The following is a 16444-nucleotide window of genomic DNA, read 5'->3' on the forward strand; positions in this document are numbered from 1 at the left end:
TAGGGAGATAAAATGCTTTACTCTCTTCCATGCAATAAGGACATGCCTTTTGCCCAGCAGTAGACCAACCCGATAACATTCCATAAGCGGGAAAATCATTTATTGTCCATAAAAGTGAAGCTCTTAGTTGAAAATTTTGCTTTTTGGACACATCATATGTTTCGACACCAACTTCCCACAAATGTTTCAACTCTTCCACCAATGGTTGTAAATAAACATCTAAATTACTTTTTGGATTCTTTGGATCGGGAATAATAAGTGACATGAAGATAAATTGCTTTTTCAAGCACAACCAAGGTGGTAAGTTGTATGGAGTGACCATTACAGACCAACATGAATAAGGTTTACCAAACTGATCGAATGGAGAAAACCCATCTGTACACAAGACAAGTCGCACATTGCGGGGTTCATCGGCAAAATCAGGATAGATCATATCAAAACGCTTTCATTCCTCCCCATCACTCGGATGACACATCTTTCCCGGAGTACGAGGATTTTCCTTGTGCCATCTCATTTGTTCGGCAATATTTTTTGTTGCATACATTCTTTGAAGTCTTGGAGTGAGTGGAAAGTAAATTAATGGCGGGTTTATTGATATTGGTTTCTTACTCTTTCCACCTCTCTTACAACCCTTGTTGCCTTTTTTCCCCTCAAAACAATATCTCCCTCCCTTGTCTCATATCTATCTTTTTGACATTTCTTGCACTTGTCAAGGAAAGCATCATCTTTCCAAAAGAGCATACATCCTTCGGGACATGCATCAATCTTTTGATGCGGAAGTTGAAGACCTTTAACTATTTTTTTGGTATTGTAGAAACTTCGGGTCATGACATTATTTTCGGGGAGAGCATCCTCTAGCAAAGAAGCAATGGCATCAACGACATTAAATGGCATATTAAACTCACATTTCACGGTTACTATCCTAGAGGCGGCTTGTAACAATGACATTTTGCTCCCTTCATGTAATGGTTGTTCAGAAGCTTTTAACATGTCAAAAAAGACATTTGCTTGTGGATTTGGTGGTTCTTCTTCATTCATTGCAAGATGATCGTCATTATTGAAAATATTAGACTCCAAAGCATCAACAACCATATATCTATATGAGTTTTCATTTTGTTGGATTTGAGGTTGTTCGGGAGAATATGCTTCTCCATGAGAAATCCAATTGTAATAGTTTGGACAAAATCCATTTGTATAAAGATGTTCTTCTACCTCTATGTCATGTAGATATTTCACGTTTTTGCATTTACTACAAGGACATCTAAGTTTATTTTCTACCAAATCATATTCATCATTTTGTTTAGCAAATTCAATAAATCCACGAACCCCCTTTATAAATCTAGCGGTAGGACGTCTCTTCTTATCTACTCTTTCTTCGTACATCCATCCACGTTCCAATCTCTTCATTTTAATCTAAATAATATATAAACCATAATTTTAACAATAAAACATAGAACCATCTTCAACAATAATCCATGCAAACTAATTAACTATACTAATTAACTAAAATTATACTAATTAACTAATATTATACCAAAATTATACTAATCAACTAAAATTATACTAATTTATACTAATTATACTGAAATTATACTAATTAACTAAAATTATACTAATTAAATAAAATTATACTAACTATACTAATTTATTACTACTTTTAAGAATACTCCTTATCAAACTAATTAAAATATTTTACTACCTTTAAAAAACCAAACTTTATACTAACTTACTACATTCAATATTACTAACATATAATAATTTCCACCTTAATTCACTAAACAATATAACCAATAAACAAAATCAACAACACTAACAAAACTAACAAAACTAATATTAAACAAAATCAACAACACTACTATAACTACAATCATCACAAATTAATCCCAATTTCACCAAAACCTAATTAAATTACATTTAAAAACCTAATAATCAACACAAATGTTTATATAAACATATCAAATCATCCTAATACTAACTACAATAACAAAATAATCTAAAATTAAACAAAGTAATTGAAATTTAAAACAAAGAAAGAAATTATACCTTCAAATAGCTTAGGATGAACCGAAATAAGGCACCAACTCTTCTTCCCGGCGTCGAGGTGGTCGGTGTGATGGTGGTCGGAGTAGTGGTCGGAGTAGTGGTCGGAGTGGTGGTCGGCTTAGGTGGTCGGAATAGGTGTTGCGGTTGGGACGAATTTTGTGTGTTTATGTTTTAGTAAAGTAAGAGAGAGGGGAGAAAGAGTCCCGTATTGTTGTGTATAATAAGTGACTGGGCGAATGATTGGCGACTGACAGAGGGGTAGTCGCCAATTTGGCGACTGATTTCAGTCGCCCGTTCTGAAAATCAGTCGCCAGGTCCAATTATTTGGAGGAATTTGGTAATCGCCAAATTAGCGACAGCTAGTAGTCGCCCGAATTTTTTTTCAGTCGCCAATTTGGCGACTATTTTTTTCTGTCGCCATTTTTAGTTGCCCGAAACAGGATTTCTTGTAGTGGCATGTGATTGTTATTAATTTTTTTTTGAGTATTTTCTTAGTTTGTAAATTTGTGACGGAATTAGGATAGATGCCTTTATTGTATACGGAATTAGGATAAATGCCTTGATTTTAATTGGATTTAGTCGTGTTTTGCAAAAAAACAATCGAGAAATTCAAAAAAAAAAAAAAAAAAAAAAAAAAAAAAAAAACATACTTGGGCTGGGACGAAGAACATTTTCGTCCAAATCCAGCCCAGACGAAAATGTTCTTCGTCCAGTGTGGGTCTTGGACGAAAAACATTTTCGTCTAGGCCTGGACCTGGACGAAAATGTTCTTCGTCCAAGCCCATTTTTATGTTTTTTTTTTTCCGTTTTTTTTTTAATTTCTCGATTGTTTTTTTTTTTAAAAAAAAAACTTATTTTTCCGTCTTGTTTTGTTATCGTTAAAAAATAATAAATTATTAATAATAAACCCCGTTCGTGCCGAATTCGTTGTAAATTTATTTATTTTATTTTTTTAATTTTTTAAACTTATTTTTCCGTCTTGTTTTGTTTTCGTAAAAAAAATAATTAATTATTACTAATAAACCCCGTCCGGGCCTAATTCGTTGTATTTTTATTTTATTTTATTTTTTTAAACTAATTTTTCCTTTTTGACGACAAATAAAAAGAAATAGTGAAGTATAACACCATAATTAATAAATTTTTCGGTTTTATTAATTTAACTAATGAACGCCTTTTTGTTATTTTGTGAATAGATAGCCGGTGGAGGAAAATACCGTCACATTCGAGCTCGAAAGGGGCTCCAGTTTGAGCCTGAGGTAGCACCGATGGGTGGAGAAGGTAGTTGGAGGAGGAGGTGCTTCGGGCTGCTGATGAGGTAGCTTAGGATGAGGTTTTAAATTCAAAAAACATGACCGTTTTAAATTAAAAAAATATGACCGTTTCAAATTCAAAATAAAGTAACCGTTTCAATTCGTTTATAAATACTCACTCCGCCTGCTCTATTCACAAACACTCATACTCATTTCTTCTTCTATTCCAATCAGTCAAACATGACAACAAATGCTGATAGAGTTAGAGAATACCAGTGAAAGATAGACTCCATCGTTCAGGAATTCCCCCCGTTTGTGGGTCGTTTAGAAACCGTCCTACCATTTGCCACTCTAATGCACTTCCTTGAAAATCCTCCTCTTGGGAGGCTCTGTAACATCTATCACGGGAATGTGGACCATATACTTGGTCCTCGCATTACCGATAATGTTGTGTCTGACGAAACATTATCGGAAAAGATGTGGGAGTATCGCAGGTTAAGCAATGATGTAATTGAGTATTTTGAGCGCATTTTGACAGTGCTCGATTACGAAAGGCTAAGCAATGTATGTGCAGGTGCCGGGTTAGACCTCAATGATATCTACAAAGAGTACCTTGCACGTCAACCCGAAGAAATTGATGTTGGAGACGATTTGGCAACGTCTTCTTCATCATCAGAAGATAATTAAGTTGAAATTTTAAATTTATATTTAATTTAATGAATCTATGTTATGTTTTAATTAATATCGTTGTAATGAATCTCAAGTTATGTATAGGGTTTAATTATGTTTAATTATCTTTTAATTATGTTTTAATTATGTTCAGTTGTGTAATATATTTGAGGGTTTTTCTCTTGTATACCCCTGTGTTTTTTGTTTAGGTTTTTCTCTTGTATACCCCTGAAATTTCTGGAAAACCATACAAACGCATAACAATCATATTACTAATTCTGAAATTTCTGGAATTCATAGCAACTGATACAAATTCGGAAATTTTTGCAAATACTCACTACTTCATAACAATGGCTAACATAAGGAAAACAAACAAATATAAGATACACTTGAAATAAAACTTTATCATCCTTGACATTTCCGAAATCTCTTCTTTTAAACCTATCACTTGCTCTTTCATGACATTTCCACTTAATGCATCATCACCTTCATCTTCACATGCTATCTTCAACTTTTTTGTTATTGTCAAATGTTCTTCAGTCAACCACGACACAAAATTATTGCAATCTAAACACTTAAAATACGCTTTCTTTGGATTATTAACTGACCCGAAAATCTTGATGATAGCGTTTTTGTGACAACGATTGCAACATTGATTCTTAAAATTAAGGCCTTCAATTGGGTGGTTTCCCCACATTGAGGATGATGTCGACATAAGTAGAGAGATGAAGAAGAAAATAGAAGAAGATGAAGATGAGTGAAAAATAGAAGAAGATGAAGATGAGTGACAAAATACAAGAATATGTAGATGTTTATATAGGGAAAAAAATCTGTTACAATTCAAAAAATAACCGTTATAATTCAAAATAACCGTTATAATTCAAAAATAACCGTTATAATTCAAAATAACCGTTACAATTTAAAATAACCGTTATAATTCAAAAATAACCGTTATAATTCAAAATAACCGTTACAATTCAAAATAACCGTTACAATTCAAATCTAACCGTTATAATTCAAAATAACCGTTATAATTCAAAAATAACCGTTATAATTCAAATCTAACTGTTATAATTCAAAATAACCGTTATAATTCAAAAATAACCGTTATAATTCAAATCTAACTGTTATAATTCAAAATAACCGTTATAATTCAAATCTAACCGTTATAATTCACAAATAACCGTTATAATTCAAAATAACCGTTATAGTTCAAAATAGCCGTTGTAGTTAAGAGCTTATCAGACTTATGTGCCGGGAGAGTGCACAACCTAGGAAATGTTTATCTCTACATCAATGATTTGTTGTCTCAATATATGGCTACCCAACCTGAAGAAATTGAGGTTCAAGATCATGAAGAAGATAAGGAATCGTCATCTTCATCATCGGAAGATAATTAAGTTCGGTAGTTATTTAATTATGTTATGTTTTAATTAATATCGTTGTAACGAGGTTTGGGGTTTAGGGTTTAGGGTTTGAGGTTTGGGATTTAGGGTTTAGGGTTTAGGGTTTAGGGTTTGAGGTTTGGGGTTTAGGGTTTAGGGTTTGAGGTATGAGGTTTGAGGTTTAATTATGTTTCAAATTAAGGAATGTTTTAATTAAATTATGTTAAATTATGTTTTAAGTGATTTAATTAAATTATGTTTTAAGTGATTTAATTAAATTATGTTAGAAGTGATTTAATTAAATATCGACTATATCGTTGCATGTTAAATTCGTGTTACGACCAACTCTTTTGTTGCTTGCTCTTTTTATACCAAACCCGAGTCTAAGTCCGATCCCAAATGCCCAATTAAACGCTTCCATACTTGATGAAAATAATCTGGTAGTCGTAAAATGATCTGAGTAATCAATATCGTCCCCATCGTTATTCACCTGCGCACGCATTTCGATAAATTAGTTAATAATAATTAATTATTTTATACGAAACGAGTCGGAAAAAATTAAAAATAAAAAAAATATAATACAAAGACGGTAATTAATTATTTTAATTGTTTTATACAAAACGAGTCGGAAAAAATAAAAAATAAAAAAAATATAATACAAAGACGGTAATTAATTATTTTATACAAAACGAGTCGGAAAAAAAAATATATAAGACGATAAAAAAAAAAAAACACGAAATGGGCCTTGGACGAAGAGAATTTTCGTCCAAAACCAGGCCTGGACGAAAAATTCCTTCGTCCAATATGAGCCTTGGACGAAGGAATTTTTCGTCCAGGCTTGGTTTTGGACGAAAAATTCTTTCGTCCAAGGCCCATACTGGACGAAGGAATTTTTCGTCCAGGTCTGGTTTTGGACGAAAATTCTCTTCGTCCATGGCCCATTTCATATTTTTTTTTTATTGCATTTTCAACTAATTCCGTCAAGAAATCTATCATAATTCCGTCTACAATCAAGGCATCTATCCTAATTCGGGAATCAATCGATAATAAAACATAAATTTTAGACAAAACTAAATCGTAAACTCACCTCGTTACTAGCTTCATTGTTGAAATCGTTGTTAAAATCGTTCTCGTTCATGTTGTTAATTACAAATCCCGCTTTTTTTTTGTTTGAAAGATTCTAGTGAGATGGTAATTGACTTGTGTTTTAGTGAGACGGAAATTGACTTGTGTTTTAGTTAGACGGAAATTGCATTTTAGTGAGACGGAAATGAAGTTATATTATGGAGGGCAAACTTGGAAATTTACGTTAAATGTCGACGATAATTAGTAAATTGTCGACGATATATAGCAGGACCCTTTAATTTTCTCGTTTTGGGCCCGTACAACGGTAGAATTGCCACTCTCTCTCTCTCTCCAACCTTCACTTCAAACAAAACCTCAACGATACAGAGAGAAACCTTCAATTCGCCATAGCTTCTCGACCTTCATCTGTTCTATGTCATGTTTAGAGTTTCCGCTTCTCGTCTTCACTCTCTCAAGGTCTGATTTTCTTATCACTCTTCTTTCGTTTAACCCTAACCCTAATTTTTTACTCAAACTGTTCGAGAATTTTCTATCGTTTTTTTTGTTTGATTATGTTCATAATATCTATTAAATTCAATGAACATTCTCAATTCTGTTTTATTTCGCTAACCGTTGGTTTCTTTAGTGATTTTTATGCATTATTTTCCCACGTTTATGCCATTAAAATTTAGGGAGTGCAAATGTGTAGTTGTTCAATACTTCCTGAAAATGTGTGAGAATTTTCTGCCATAAGGCGGAATTTTGTTAGTTATGTATTGTTTTGATCGAGTTGTGTATTTTCGTGTCGAGTTAGGAAATGTTTGATTAGTTATCCCCTGAGAACTATGTATTGGTCTATAATTGTTTGCGATACGAACGTGGATTCGACTGAGCAGTACAGGACTATAGGCATTAGACAAGCGCAAATTAGAGTGTTTATAAGGAATGTGGAGCTTATTAATTTTAACTTAATAGTAGCATATAGCAATTCTGGTAAATAGAGCTGATCATCTCCAGGCTAGCCCGTCCGACCCGCTTCTTATACGGTTTGGACTCGTAAAATATCTTAAAACATGGTTAAAGGCTAAGTCCAACTCGGCCCGCTAATTTAATGGGCGGATATGGACTAAACATAAATGTCCATGAGTGGCTTGTTAGGACCACTAAAATTTTAACGGTCGCTTTATTTTCGAGTTCGGCGTCCGTAGAATAACGTCAAATTGTCAAATGAAGGAATATATCAATATAATATTGAGTTAGTGGAGTAAAATAGTAAATCACCAAGGCCAAAGTCCATATCCTCGCGTCTAAGTCTCAACCGTTAGTCACAGTTTTCAAATAAAAAAATAATAGCACAACACTATGGAGCAGCACAACAGCGGTATAACAGATGCGTTACATGTTTTTTTTTTTTTTTTTAACTTTTTAAAGCTCGTAAGTCCGTGGACAAGCCCACCAATTTGTATTGGACGGATATGGACAGCTGTAAATCTGTAATAGGTCCGCAATAGCGGACACGGACATGAACATCAGTCGCGACGGGCATCTTTTATAAGGTAGGCCCAGCCCGTGTCCGGCCCTAGCCTGCAAACAATCAGCTCTCAATGTTGGTGGTTTGACTAGTATATTGTTGATTCATGACTCGGTAACCTTCAGAAATCAGAAGCATGACAATTCGGTCGCATTAAGCTGCTGTGGCGGATATCTAATGCCGTGTATGCATGAACTTGTTCAAATGTTTTGTTGTGTTTCTATTGGTGGTTTACTTGAACTTTAATTGTAGGGTCGTGAAAGCTGCAAGCATCTAGCAAGGTATGCCAGTTCTACTGCTGTATCCTTTCAAACCTCCTCATCTGAGCTATTCAGCTCGATTCTGGGAGGAAAATCTGGTTCGCTTCCTCCTCTAAATTTACCATTAGAGGGAGTAATTTTGCCTCCACCGCTGCCAGATTATGTTGAACCGGCAAAAACCAAGATTACTACTCTCTCTAATGGTCTCAAGATAGCTTCCGAAGCATCACATGTAAGTTTCTGTGTTTTTTTTTCATCTATTAACGGAGAGGGGAATATTTGTCATATAGTAAAAACTCGTTCAGGGACTTTTTGATGCAGAACCCCGTGGCTTCTATCGGTCTATACATCCATTGTGGCTCAGTATATGAGTCACCACAGTCATTTGGTGCAACACACCTTTTGCAGCTTATGGCGTTCAAAACCACATTAAATCGAACTCAATTACGTTTAATTCGTGAAGTGGAAGCCATAGGAGGCAGTATTGCATCCTCAGTTTCTCCTGAACAGATGAGTTATACTTTTGCGGCTTTAAAGACTTATCTTCCTGAGATGGTCGAGCTTCTTGTAGACTCTGTGAGGAATCCAGCATTCTTGGATTGGGAGGTCAATGAGACGGTAACTTCTTGACCATGTAGTTCTCAACATTTTTTATGTTGAATTGTTGTTCAAGAACAGTTGTCAGTTGTACTAAAATTTGCAACATTTATGCAGCTTCAAGAGCTTAAGGGTCAATTAATCGAGCTTCCCAAATACCCTTCGATCTTGCTTTTAGAGGCTGTTCATACTGCTGGCTATGTGGGTGCGTTATCAAATTCTCTTGTGGCCCAGGAAGCTATTGTCGACAGTTTGAACAGCTCTGTTTTGGAGGAGTTTGTTATGGTAAGTACAAGATAATTCTCATATCTTTGAACCCAGTGATCTGCCTTAGCTCAGCTACTCTCTAATGGTATCTGCATACTTTATCTAACCGAGTACTCTCTTTGAGAAAATCAGGAGAATTACACTGCTCCTCATATGGTACTCGTGGCTTCTGGTGTTGAGCATGAAGAGCTATTGTCTATTGCAGAACCGCTTTTATCAGATCTTTCTAGTGTACCTCCTCTCAAAGAGCCCCGTTCTGCTTATCTTGGAGGTGATTATCGCTGTCAAGCAGGTTCTGGGGTCTGTGACACTACCCTATGTACCTAAGTTCTACTGTAAACACCGGTTTCCTGTAGCTCTTACCCTACTTGCTTGGTTAGGTAACACATTTTGCGCTTGCTTTTGAGTTACCTGGTGGCTGGCAGGAGAAGGAAAAAGATTCCATGGTTTTAAGTGTTCTTCAGGTATAGTGTATAACATTTGGTGAATTGTGATTTTCCTTCTCTAATGCTTTCCTAAGTATTGTGTTCTCTCTAGAGTCGTGTGTAATTGATTGAACTCTGGTGCATCTTTTGTGGAATGAAGATAATTATTTTGTTACTCATAGCTTCTCTTTTCCATGTAAACGAGGCGATTTGAGCTTTAATTGTTTAATAGCAACTCGGCTTGAATATATTCTAGTCTAAAAATTGAAACTTATGCGCAGCTCACAATCAGGTTGGTGTATTCCGTTTTCACTTTAGTTTCTTTTTTTCCAAATTTTATTTTATAAATTTAACATAAATCCAAAATAAAATCAATATTGAAATTTCACAAACAAAAATTATCTCACACCACACACCAGAAGCTTTTCCAACTTGAGCCTTCCTAAGGCTAAGTTCACGTAAGATTGGGTATTTGGGTTAGGGTTTGTCTTGGTCTTGAGCTCGAGATAAACTTCAAGTTCTAACTAATCCGATTTTGGAGGGCAGTTTAATTAATTGAGCTCAACTCATTTACATCTCTAGTTTCTCATATATTCACGCCTTCTCTTTTCCTTATTATCACATGGCAGATACTAAATACGTTTCCCGCTTTTTATCCAGATGCTTATGGGTGGTGGTGATAGATCTTTCTCAGCGCGTGACCATCTTGGAAAGGGAATGTGCTCTCGATTATGTTCGTAATTCTGGATCTGTGCAAATTTCAGGCTAATTTTATGTTTTTATAAGCTGAAATGAACAAAATGATTCGTATTTGGATTGCATTTGTCCCTCTCTTGTCTATACTATCGTGTTTACATTGCATTTGTTAAGTCTTGGTTGCTTTACCTTCTTTACCCCTTGTTTGTTTGTGAGGATGATGCGATGTTTCAGTTGGTTTGGTGGCTATGGGTCATATTTCATTTCTGGATTGCATGATTGAGCTTCTTGCCAGATGGAGCTGACAAATTGCGTTAGAAATTACACTAAATGGTTGTCTTGTCATGTGTAAAGAAGTACAAGCAGTTTACTGAGTCATTTTGCTTTCTTCCATTATAATCTAGAACCTAAGAATATGGAATCTTTGGCACGTTAGGAAGGGAGATTAAATGGGATATAGCCATATAGGTTACAATTTTTAAAAAGTTATACTCCGTAATTCCGTATTTGATATTATCGTTGTTAGTTGTACATTAATCCTATATGCCTGAAAATGTATTGATTGTATATATTTGTATATTTTTTGAATTGGAATCATTGTACATATATCATTCAAAGCTGTTTAACTATTTTTTATTGCCATGACCAGATTTAAATGTCCTGAATCAGTATCCCGAGGTTCATCATATGTCTGCCTATAGCAGAATTTACACTAACACAGGCCTTTTTGTAGTTCAAGCTACGGCGGTAAGCTTTTAATCTTGAGCTCTCAGCTTGAGTTTGATGAACTTGGAAGCGTTTTTCTTGTAAGTTTGCCGTGCATGATAAGTGAAAAATTTATTAATTTATGAGTTTTGGGGCTCGGCATTCATAGTTTTAAGCTTGTTGCATTTAGAAGCAGGAACTTAATCTCTGTCATACTATTAACGCCTTCATATTAGAGTTTTTGTTTCTCTACAGTTGCCGTTTCTCTTGACGCATAGATTAGTTATTTTGATATTTTATTGAAAGTTTCCTATCTCATAGAACAGGCTGAGAATTGTCTATCATTTCTGGATGTCATCATTCTTACGTGCTCTCTTTAAGATTTGATTCAGGATAAACATGATTTTCGCAGCCAATCTCCACCCTTTCTTTTCTTTATTTTGTCAGTTTTCTGCAATCAGGGCGTGTGAGACATTTTCCTTGCCTACCAAGTACTAACCATCTAACTCGCTGCCTGCCGTCTACAACATCTGTACATCACCCAAGTCTTTTGAAAAGCTCTCGCCATTGTCGCCAATGGCGGGCAAGGGGCAGTTGGATTAACTGATTAAGTAGTCTTACCCTATGTCAACAACACACGGAAGTTGTTTCAGGATGACCCTTAACAAATATTGTGAGGATTGCTTCAAATGGCTGCTACTTTGTATTAAAAAGAAGCGCAACCGTTTCAGGTAGTCTTTTATTATCCCACCATAATCTAGAACCAAAGAATAACAAGCCTTGCTGCCTGTCACCTGCCCACCTTTAATTACTGTTAATCCTAACCAATCTGTTTTGGCTGTCCATCTCTTTGGTGGCCACGCTGTTTATTTTTGGGATAAGGAAGTGCTTTGGATAGTTTTAGGACGGTCCCAGTAGAAACATACTGGTATTATTGGGTCTGAGTTCCTGACTATGCTGCGACTTGCGAGGCTGGACTGGTGTAGTATACAAGACTTACAAGAGTCCTGTTGGTTTCTAGAACATCAAGTGAATCTTCTGGGATAGTGAGATATTTATGTTTACCCGCTTTCCCCTTTGTTTGTGATAGAAATTCCTTGTCAAGCATCTTTTAGGAACTTGTTATACCACCTCGATCAACGTGTGTGGCTGCTGGTTTTTTCACTCAATCAATTTGGCAGTGCATCTACTACATGCTCACATTTACCAACACTCGGCCTTCCCAATTGATTGAGCTTGGAAGTAATCTTTGTCATTTGTGCCTTTTGTTTTTAATTGCGATAGTTGGTTGATGAATCTTAGGAAGTTTAGCATAGGTTGATATAACTATTTTCACCAAGGGGGCGTTTGGTAAGGGTCATTAGGAAATGGAAAGGACTCCTTTCCCTTTGTTGGTGGTGGTTGGACACTTTTTTTTTATTCCCGTAACCCCCATTTCCAGAATGGGTTTATCCCAAATCCTTCTAATTTGATTCCCCCCCTCCCCAAGAGTGTAGGAGACCCTCTCCATGCTACATCCATTCATCACCCCTTCAACTATCAACACAAACCACCGGCATCCACCTCTTCTCACGCAGTCACGCGGCACTACCACCATCTGTGTCGTCGGCGCACGCTCTCTCTCACTAGCGCCATCTTAACAAGTTACCATTGTTAATCACCACCAACCTCGTCGAAACTCTCCACCTCAAACCCTAATCACCACTCCCATCCAAGACGAAACCTCCTCTCCCGCCTTCAAAAAACACCAGGAGGAGGAGGTTTGAACTGGTGTTTTTAGGGTGGGGGAGAAGGCTTCCAGGGGTGAGGAAGGCATTTTCTTGGGTGGGAGTGGTGGTTAGGGTTTGGGGTGGGGGATATCGATGGGCTGGCAAAGGAGTCACCGACAACCGGGTTGTCCATGGGTGGAGAGTGGTGACGCGAGTGGTGGTTGATGATGGTTTATGTTGGCGGCTGTAGTAGTTCAGGATGTAGGAGTGGGATGACAATTATGGCCCAAACCGAACCGAACCCGAATCGAACCGAAACCCACCCTTTAAAAACCCATCCCCGATCCACTATTTAAAAACCCATATCCATATCCACTATGGGAAAACCCGAACCAAATCCAAACCCCATCCATTCATACCCGAACCCGATCCAATCGGATATTTTTGAAAATTTAGGCTTTATTAAACTTGAAATTTCAATTTTCTTATATGAGATTAATTTTTTTATGTAGTCAAATTAAGTTTTGGATTGAGTTTTGGATTATATGGTGGATCGGGTATGGATTTGGAGCGGGTATGGGTTTGGAGCGGATATGGGTTTGAATAAAGTATAATGGATCGGGTATGGATTTAAAAATTTTGGATATGGATCGGGTATGGATATGGATCTGTGATCCAATAAGTAAGTGGATCGGGTTTGGATCTTGCAAAACCCGATCCATTGCCATCGGAGGACAATGCATCCCTTTTCTTTCTAATTTCAAACCAAACACACAAGGAAAATTAGGTTTACATTCCTTTCCCCTTGATTCCCTTACCTAATTCCATTCCGTTGCCCTTTCTCGAACCAAACACCCCCCTAAATAAAATCATGTGCTAACCTCCACTTCACTTTGATCTTCCCACTTTATTAAAATACTCTTTACATATATTAGACAAGTGGGAAAATCAAATTGAAGGGGAGGTTAGTAGCGTATTTTGGTCTAGTACCTCTAATTTCAGCTGTTAATTCACGAGTTAGACAAAGGAAACCAAAGGAATTTAGGAGCTAATGGTGGTGGTGGTCTGGTGGATAGAGGAAAGAGGAAGAGAGGGCAATAATTACTTCACACGAGGTAGTAAACTAGTACTCCCTCCAAGTCTCTCATTTCGTCCCTCTTTCCTTTTTTATTCAAGTCACCTTTTCTTTCCTCTTTCCTTTTTTTTGGATTTGGGGTTTTATGTGTTTTGTGTGATCCAAATTCAATTGCATGTGGGGTTGTGTGTTATGTGTGGTCCAAATTCATTTCCTTAATTATTGTGCCCAAAAGAAAAGGGAAAAAATGAGAGGCTTGGAGGGAGTAATAATTACCACCTCCCTCTAGGGTAATGCAGTACCATCGTCTGAGGGTAATCCCCACGACCCTTCTTCCTTTACTACCATCACCCCCTAGCCCCCTTCTTTTTTTTCCTTTGTTTTAGCTTCCCTCAGCGTCGAAACATTTGGGCCAGATCCACGCTTTCAGCAGTTTAATTACAGTATCTAACTGGAAATGTTTTAATGTTAAAAAATCACAGCCTAACATTCTCCTTCCATCTGGTTTGATATCGTTAAATGTTTGGGAGGGTCGATGATCCAACCTTGAAATACAATTTCTAGTCCTTGTTGACACATTACTTCATTCTACTATCCATTTGTTTCAGAACCCTCAGTTTGTATCAAAAGCCATTGAGATTGCTGCGTCGGAACTCAAGGCAGTTGCTTCACCTGGATATGGTTTGACTTCTTCAAAAGATAATACTTGTATATTTTAATGGAGCTGCTGCTTTTATGAGTGTCTGAATCCAACTGATTATCATCTGTCGCTCGGCCCTTTTTCCAGTTGATCCGGTGCAGGTGGACCGTGCTAAAGCTGCAAAAAAATCAGCAATCCTAATGAATTTGGAATCAAGGGTATGTTCCCTGTAGTGAGGGTAGGTGTTTCTCTTACTGACTGCCGTTATTTTCTGACTATTGATATATGCTGCAGATGACGGCAGCTGATGAGATAGGTCGACAAATTTTGACATATGGAGAGAGGTACATTGTGTGTTTATGTAGTTCTCAAAATCTATTGTTCTCTTGTTGCCGTGGGCTTTGTTTGTTATCTAGAGCTTTTCTTGGCTAATATTCTATATGCACATTTACTTTTAGCCAAGATAGTGGGGTTTGATACTTTGATTGATTGACATCGTGCTTAGTTTCATAGCCTAGAGACATTTAAATATTTAATTGATTGCGACCTGCTATGGGAGGTTAATATCATGAGCCTTGCTTTACCTGCTGCCAGAGACAAGAGGAGAGTGGAAAGTTTGCCTCACACATTGAGATGATTTTGCCTCGAAGATTCCTCTCTTGACCTTAATTCTCCTTGATTTATTTTCTGAGCTTTTACAATTTTTTGGAAGTTTCTGTGCCTTTTGGATACAATTTTTTTTTTACTAATTTAGCTTCCCTTGGCTGGATAGTGTAGATGTAGACTAGAGCAATAACATATGTAATCTTATGTTATGTTCATTGCCTTCTTTCCCCCTTTTAAATTTGATTTGATGTCGCAAAGTTGCTATCAACTTGATTGACTATGTCAGTGTCACTTCAGCTCTTTGATCCTTGCCAAATCGAGCCTTACGATATGATTTTTAATGTTTGTGAACCTTCTTTCTTAAACTTAATTCCGATTTCATAAAAATAAAACTCGAGTAATTCAAACTAATAATTAAAAATGTTTTGAAGACATGCCTTGTGTCTGTATCCTTATATATTGAAAGAGCCTGATGTCTGAATATTAGAATCCTGCGAGTCCGATAATCTGTCACTTGGATATGTACTTGTTTTTTTACCTGCATACCCGTGTCCGAGTAACATTGCTCTGATCATAAAATTGTTTCTGTATCCCAGTAAACCAGTGGATCATTTCCTAAACATTATTGATGAAATCACGATGAAGGACATTACATCTGTTGCTGAAAAGCTCTTGTCCTCTCCTCTCACAATGGCTTCCCTTGGCAATGGTAATTTCCTTTTTTTTTTCTCCCTTTTTAATGACTAATGAACATTCAGTGCTAATCAGGATACAGTTTAATTATGAGTCATTTATAAAGTCACCTAGAAACAGTCTGTCTGTTTTATTGTTTTTGCGTTGTCTGCTTACTTTTGCTCTTTAGTTGCTTCATGGGGTTGAACACTTTCATCTGTTGGTCTGCAGTTTGTTATGTTCCAAGCTATGACACCGTGAGCCGCCTATTCCAGTCAAAGTAAAATCGAAACTCATTGCTACTCTTGAGAATTTTTGAAAGGCAGGAGGTAAATAAAAGAGGAACTAATTTAGGCCGTAGTTATTTTAGTAGCTGATTCACGCAGTTTCAAGGAGTAAATGCCCCATCTAATTTTGCGGTGCTGGTGATGTGTCATCCCCCAAGTATCGAACTTAAGCAGTTATGGCCCATTGTATAACTGGGAATGATCGTTTAGTAGTAGTTTACTACTATTATACACAAATGGTTTACTTTTGATGATCTTTTATTTATGGTTGATGCAAGATGCCCTAACGCAAAATTGTACCTTGTAACGGAGTCATTCGGTTATTTGAATCAGTTTTTTCAAGATTCATAGTCATGTTCCTGTTCGTTAGTTTGGGCTTAGGTAGAGACAGTTTTGCATCACTTTTGTCTACATCTATCTAGAATAAACCTTTGATTATGGAATATAGCAAAGTGGTTCACTAAATTGTCATCGTAGATGTTTGGTAGATTTAGCCGGTATTTTTTTTTGGGTGTTGATTTTCGCAGTACGCATTTTACTCATCACAGTACACTTTTGACCG

The 16444-nt window shown here is 36.5% G+C and overlaps 1 protein-coding gene across 2 annotated transcripts; it reads left to right on the plus strand.

Annotated features, from left to right (window-relative positions):
• The first annotated feature begins 6701 nt into the window (after positions 1-6701).
• Positions 6702-16224, plus strand: LOC141605878 (mitochondrial-processing peptidase subunit alpha-like). 2 transcript variants are annotated; one of them, XM_074424795.1, is made up of 13 exons: positions 6702-6889; positions 8196-8435; positions 8525-8821; positions 8918-9085; positions 9200-9367; positions 9448-9531; positions 10153-10225; positions 10838-10935; positions 14286-14358; positions 14465-14535; positions 14612-14661; positions 15520-15632; positions 15827-16224. In XM_074424795.1, exons 1-13 carry the CDS (start codon positions 6851-6853, stop codon positions 15877-15879), a joined length of 1527 nt encoding a protein of 508 aa, XP_074280896.1. In that variant the 5' UTR covers positions 6702-6850; the 3' UTR covers positions 15880-16224. The 2 variants fall into 2 exon arrangements, with proteins under 2 accessions (XP_074280896.1, XP_074280897.1); XM_074424796.1 differs by having other exon boundaries at positions 6707-6889; positions 8509-8821.
• The last annotated feature ends 220 nt before the right edge of the window (positions 16225-16444 follow it).

The sequence above is a fragment of the Silene latifolia genome, chromosome 10 (assembly GCF_048544455.1).
Source record: "Silene latifolia isolate original U9 population chromosome 10, ASM4854445v1, whole genome shotgun sequence".
In the NCBI taxonomy this organism is placed as follows: Eukaryota; Viridiplantae; Streptophyta; class Magnoliopsida; order Caryophyllales; family Caryophyllaceae; genus Silene; species Silene latifolia.

Coding starts and splice junctions, on each gene's coding strand:
- LOC141605878 (XM_074424795.1), top strand. CDS start 6,851: ATGTTTAGAGTTTCCGCTTCTCGTCTTCACTCTCTCAAG. Junction 9,086..9,199: donor TTTTGGAGGAGTTTGTTATG/GTAAGTACAAGA, acceptor TGAGAAAATCAG/GAGAATTACACTGCTCCTCA. Junction 14,662..15,519: donor ATTTTGACATATGGAGAGAG/GTACATTGTGTG, acceptor TCTGTATCCCAG/TAAACCAGTGGATCATTTCC.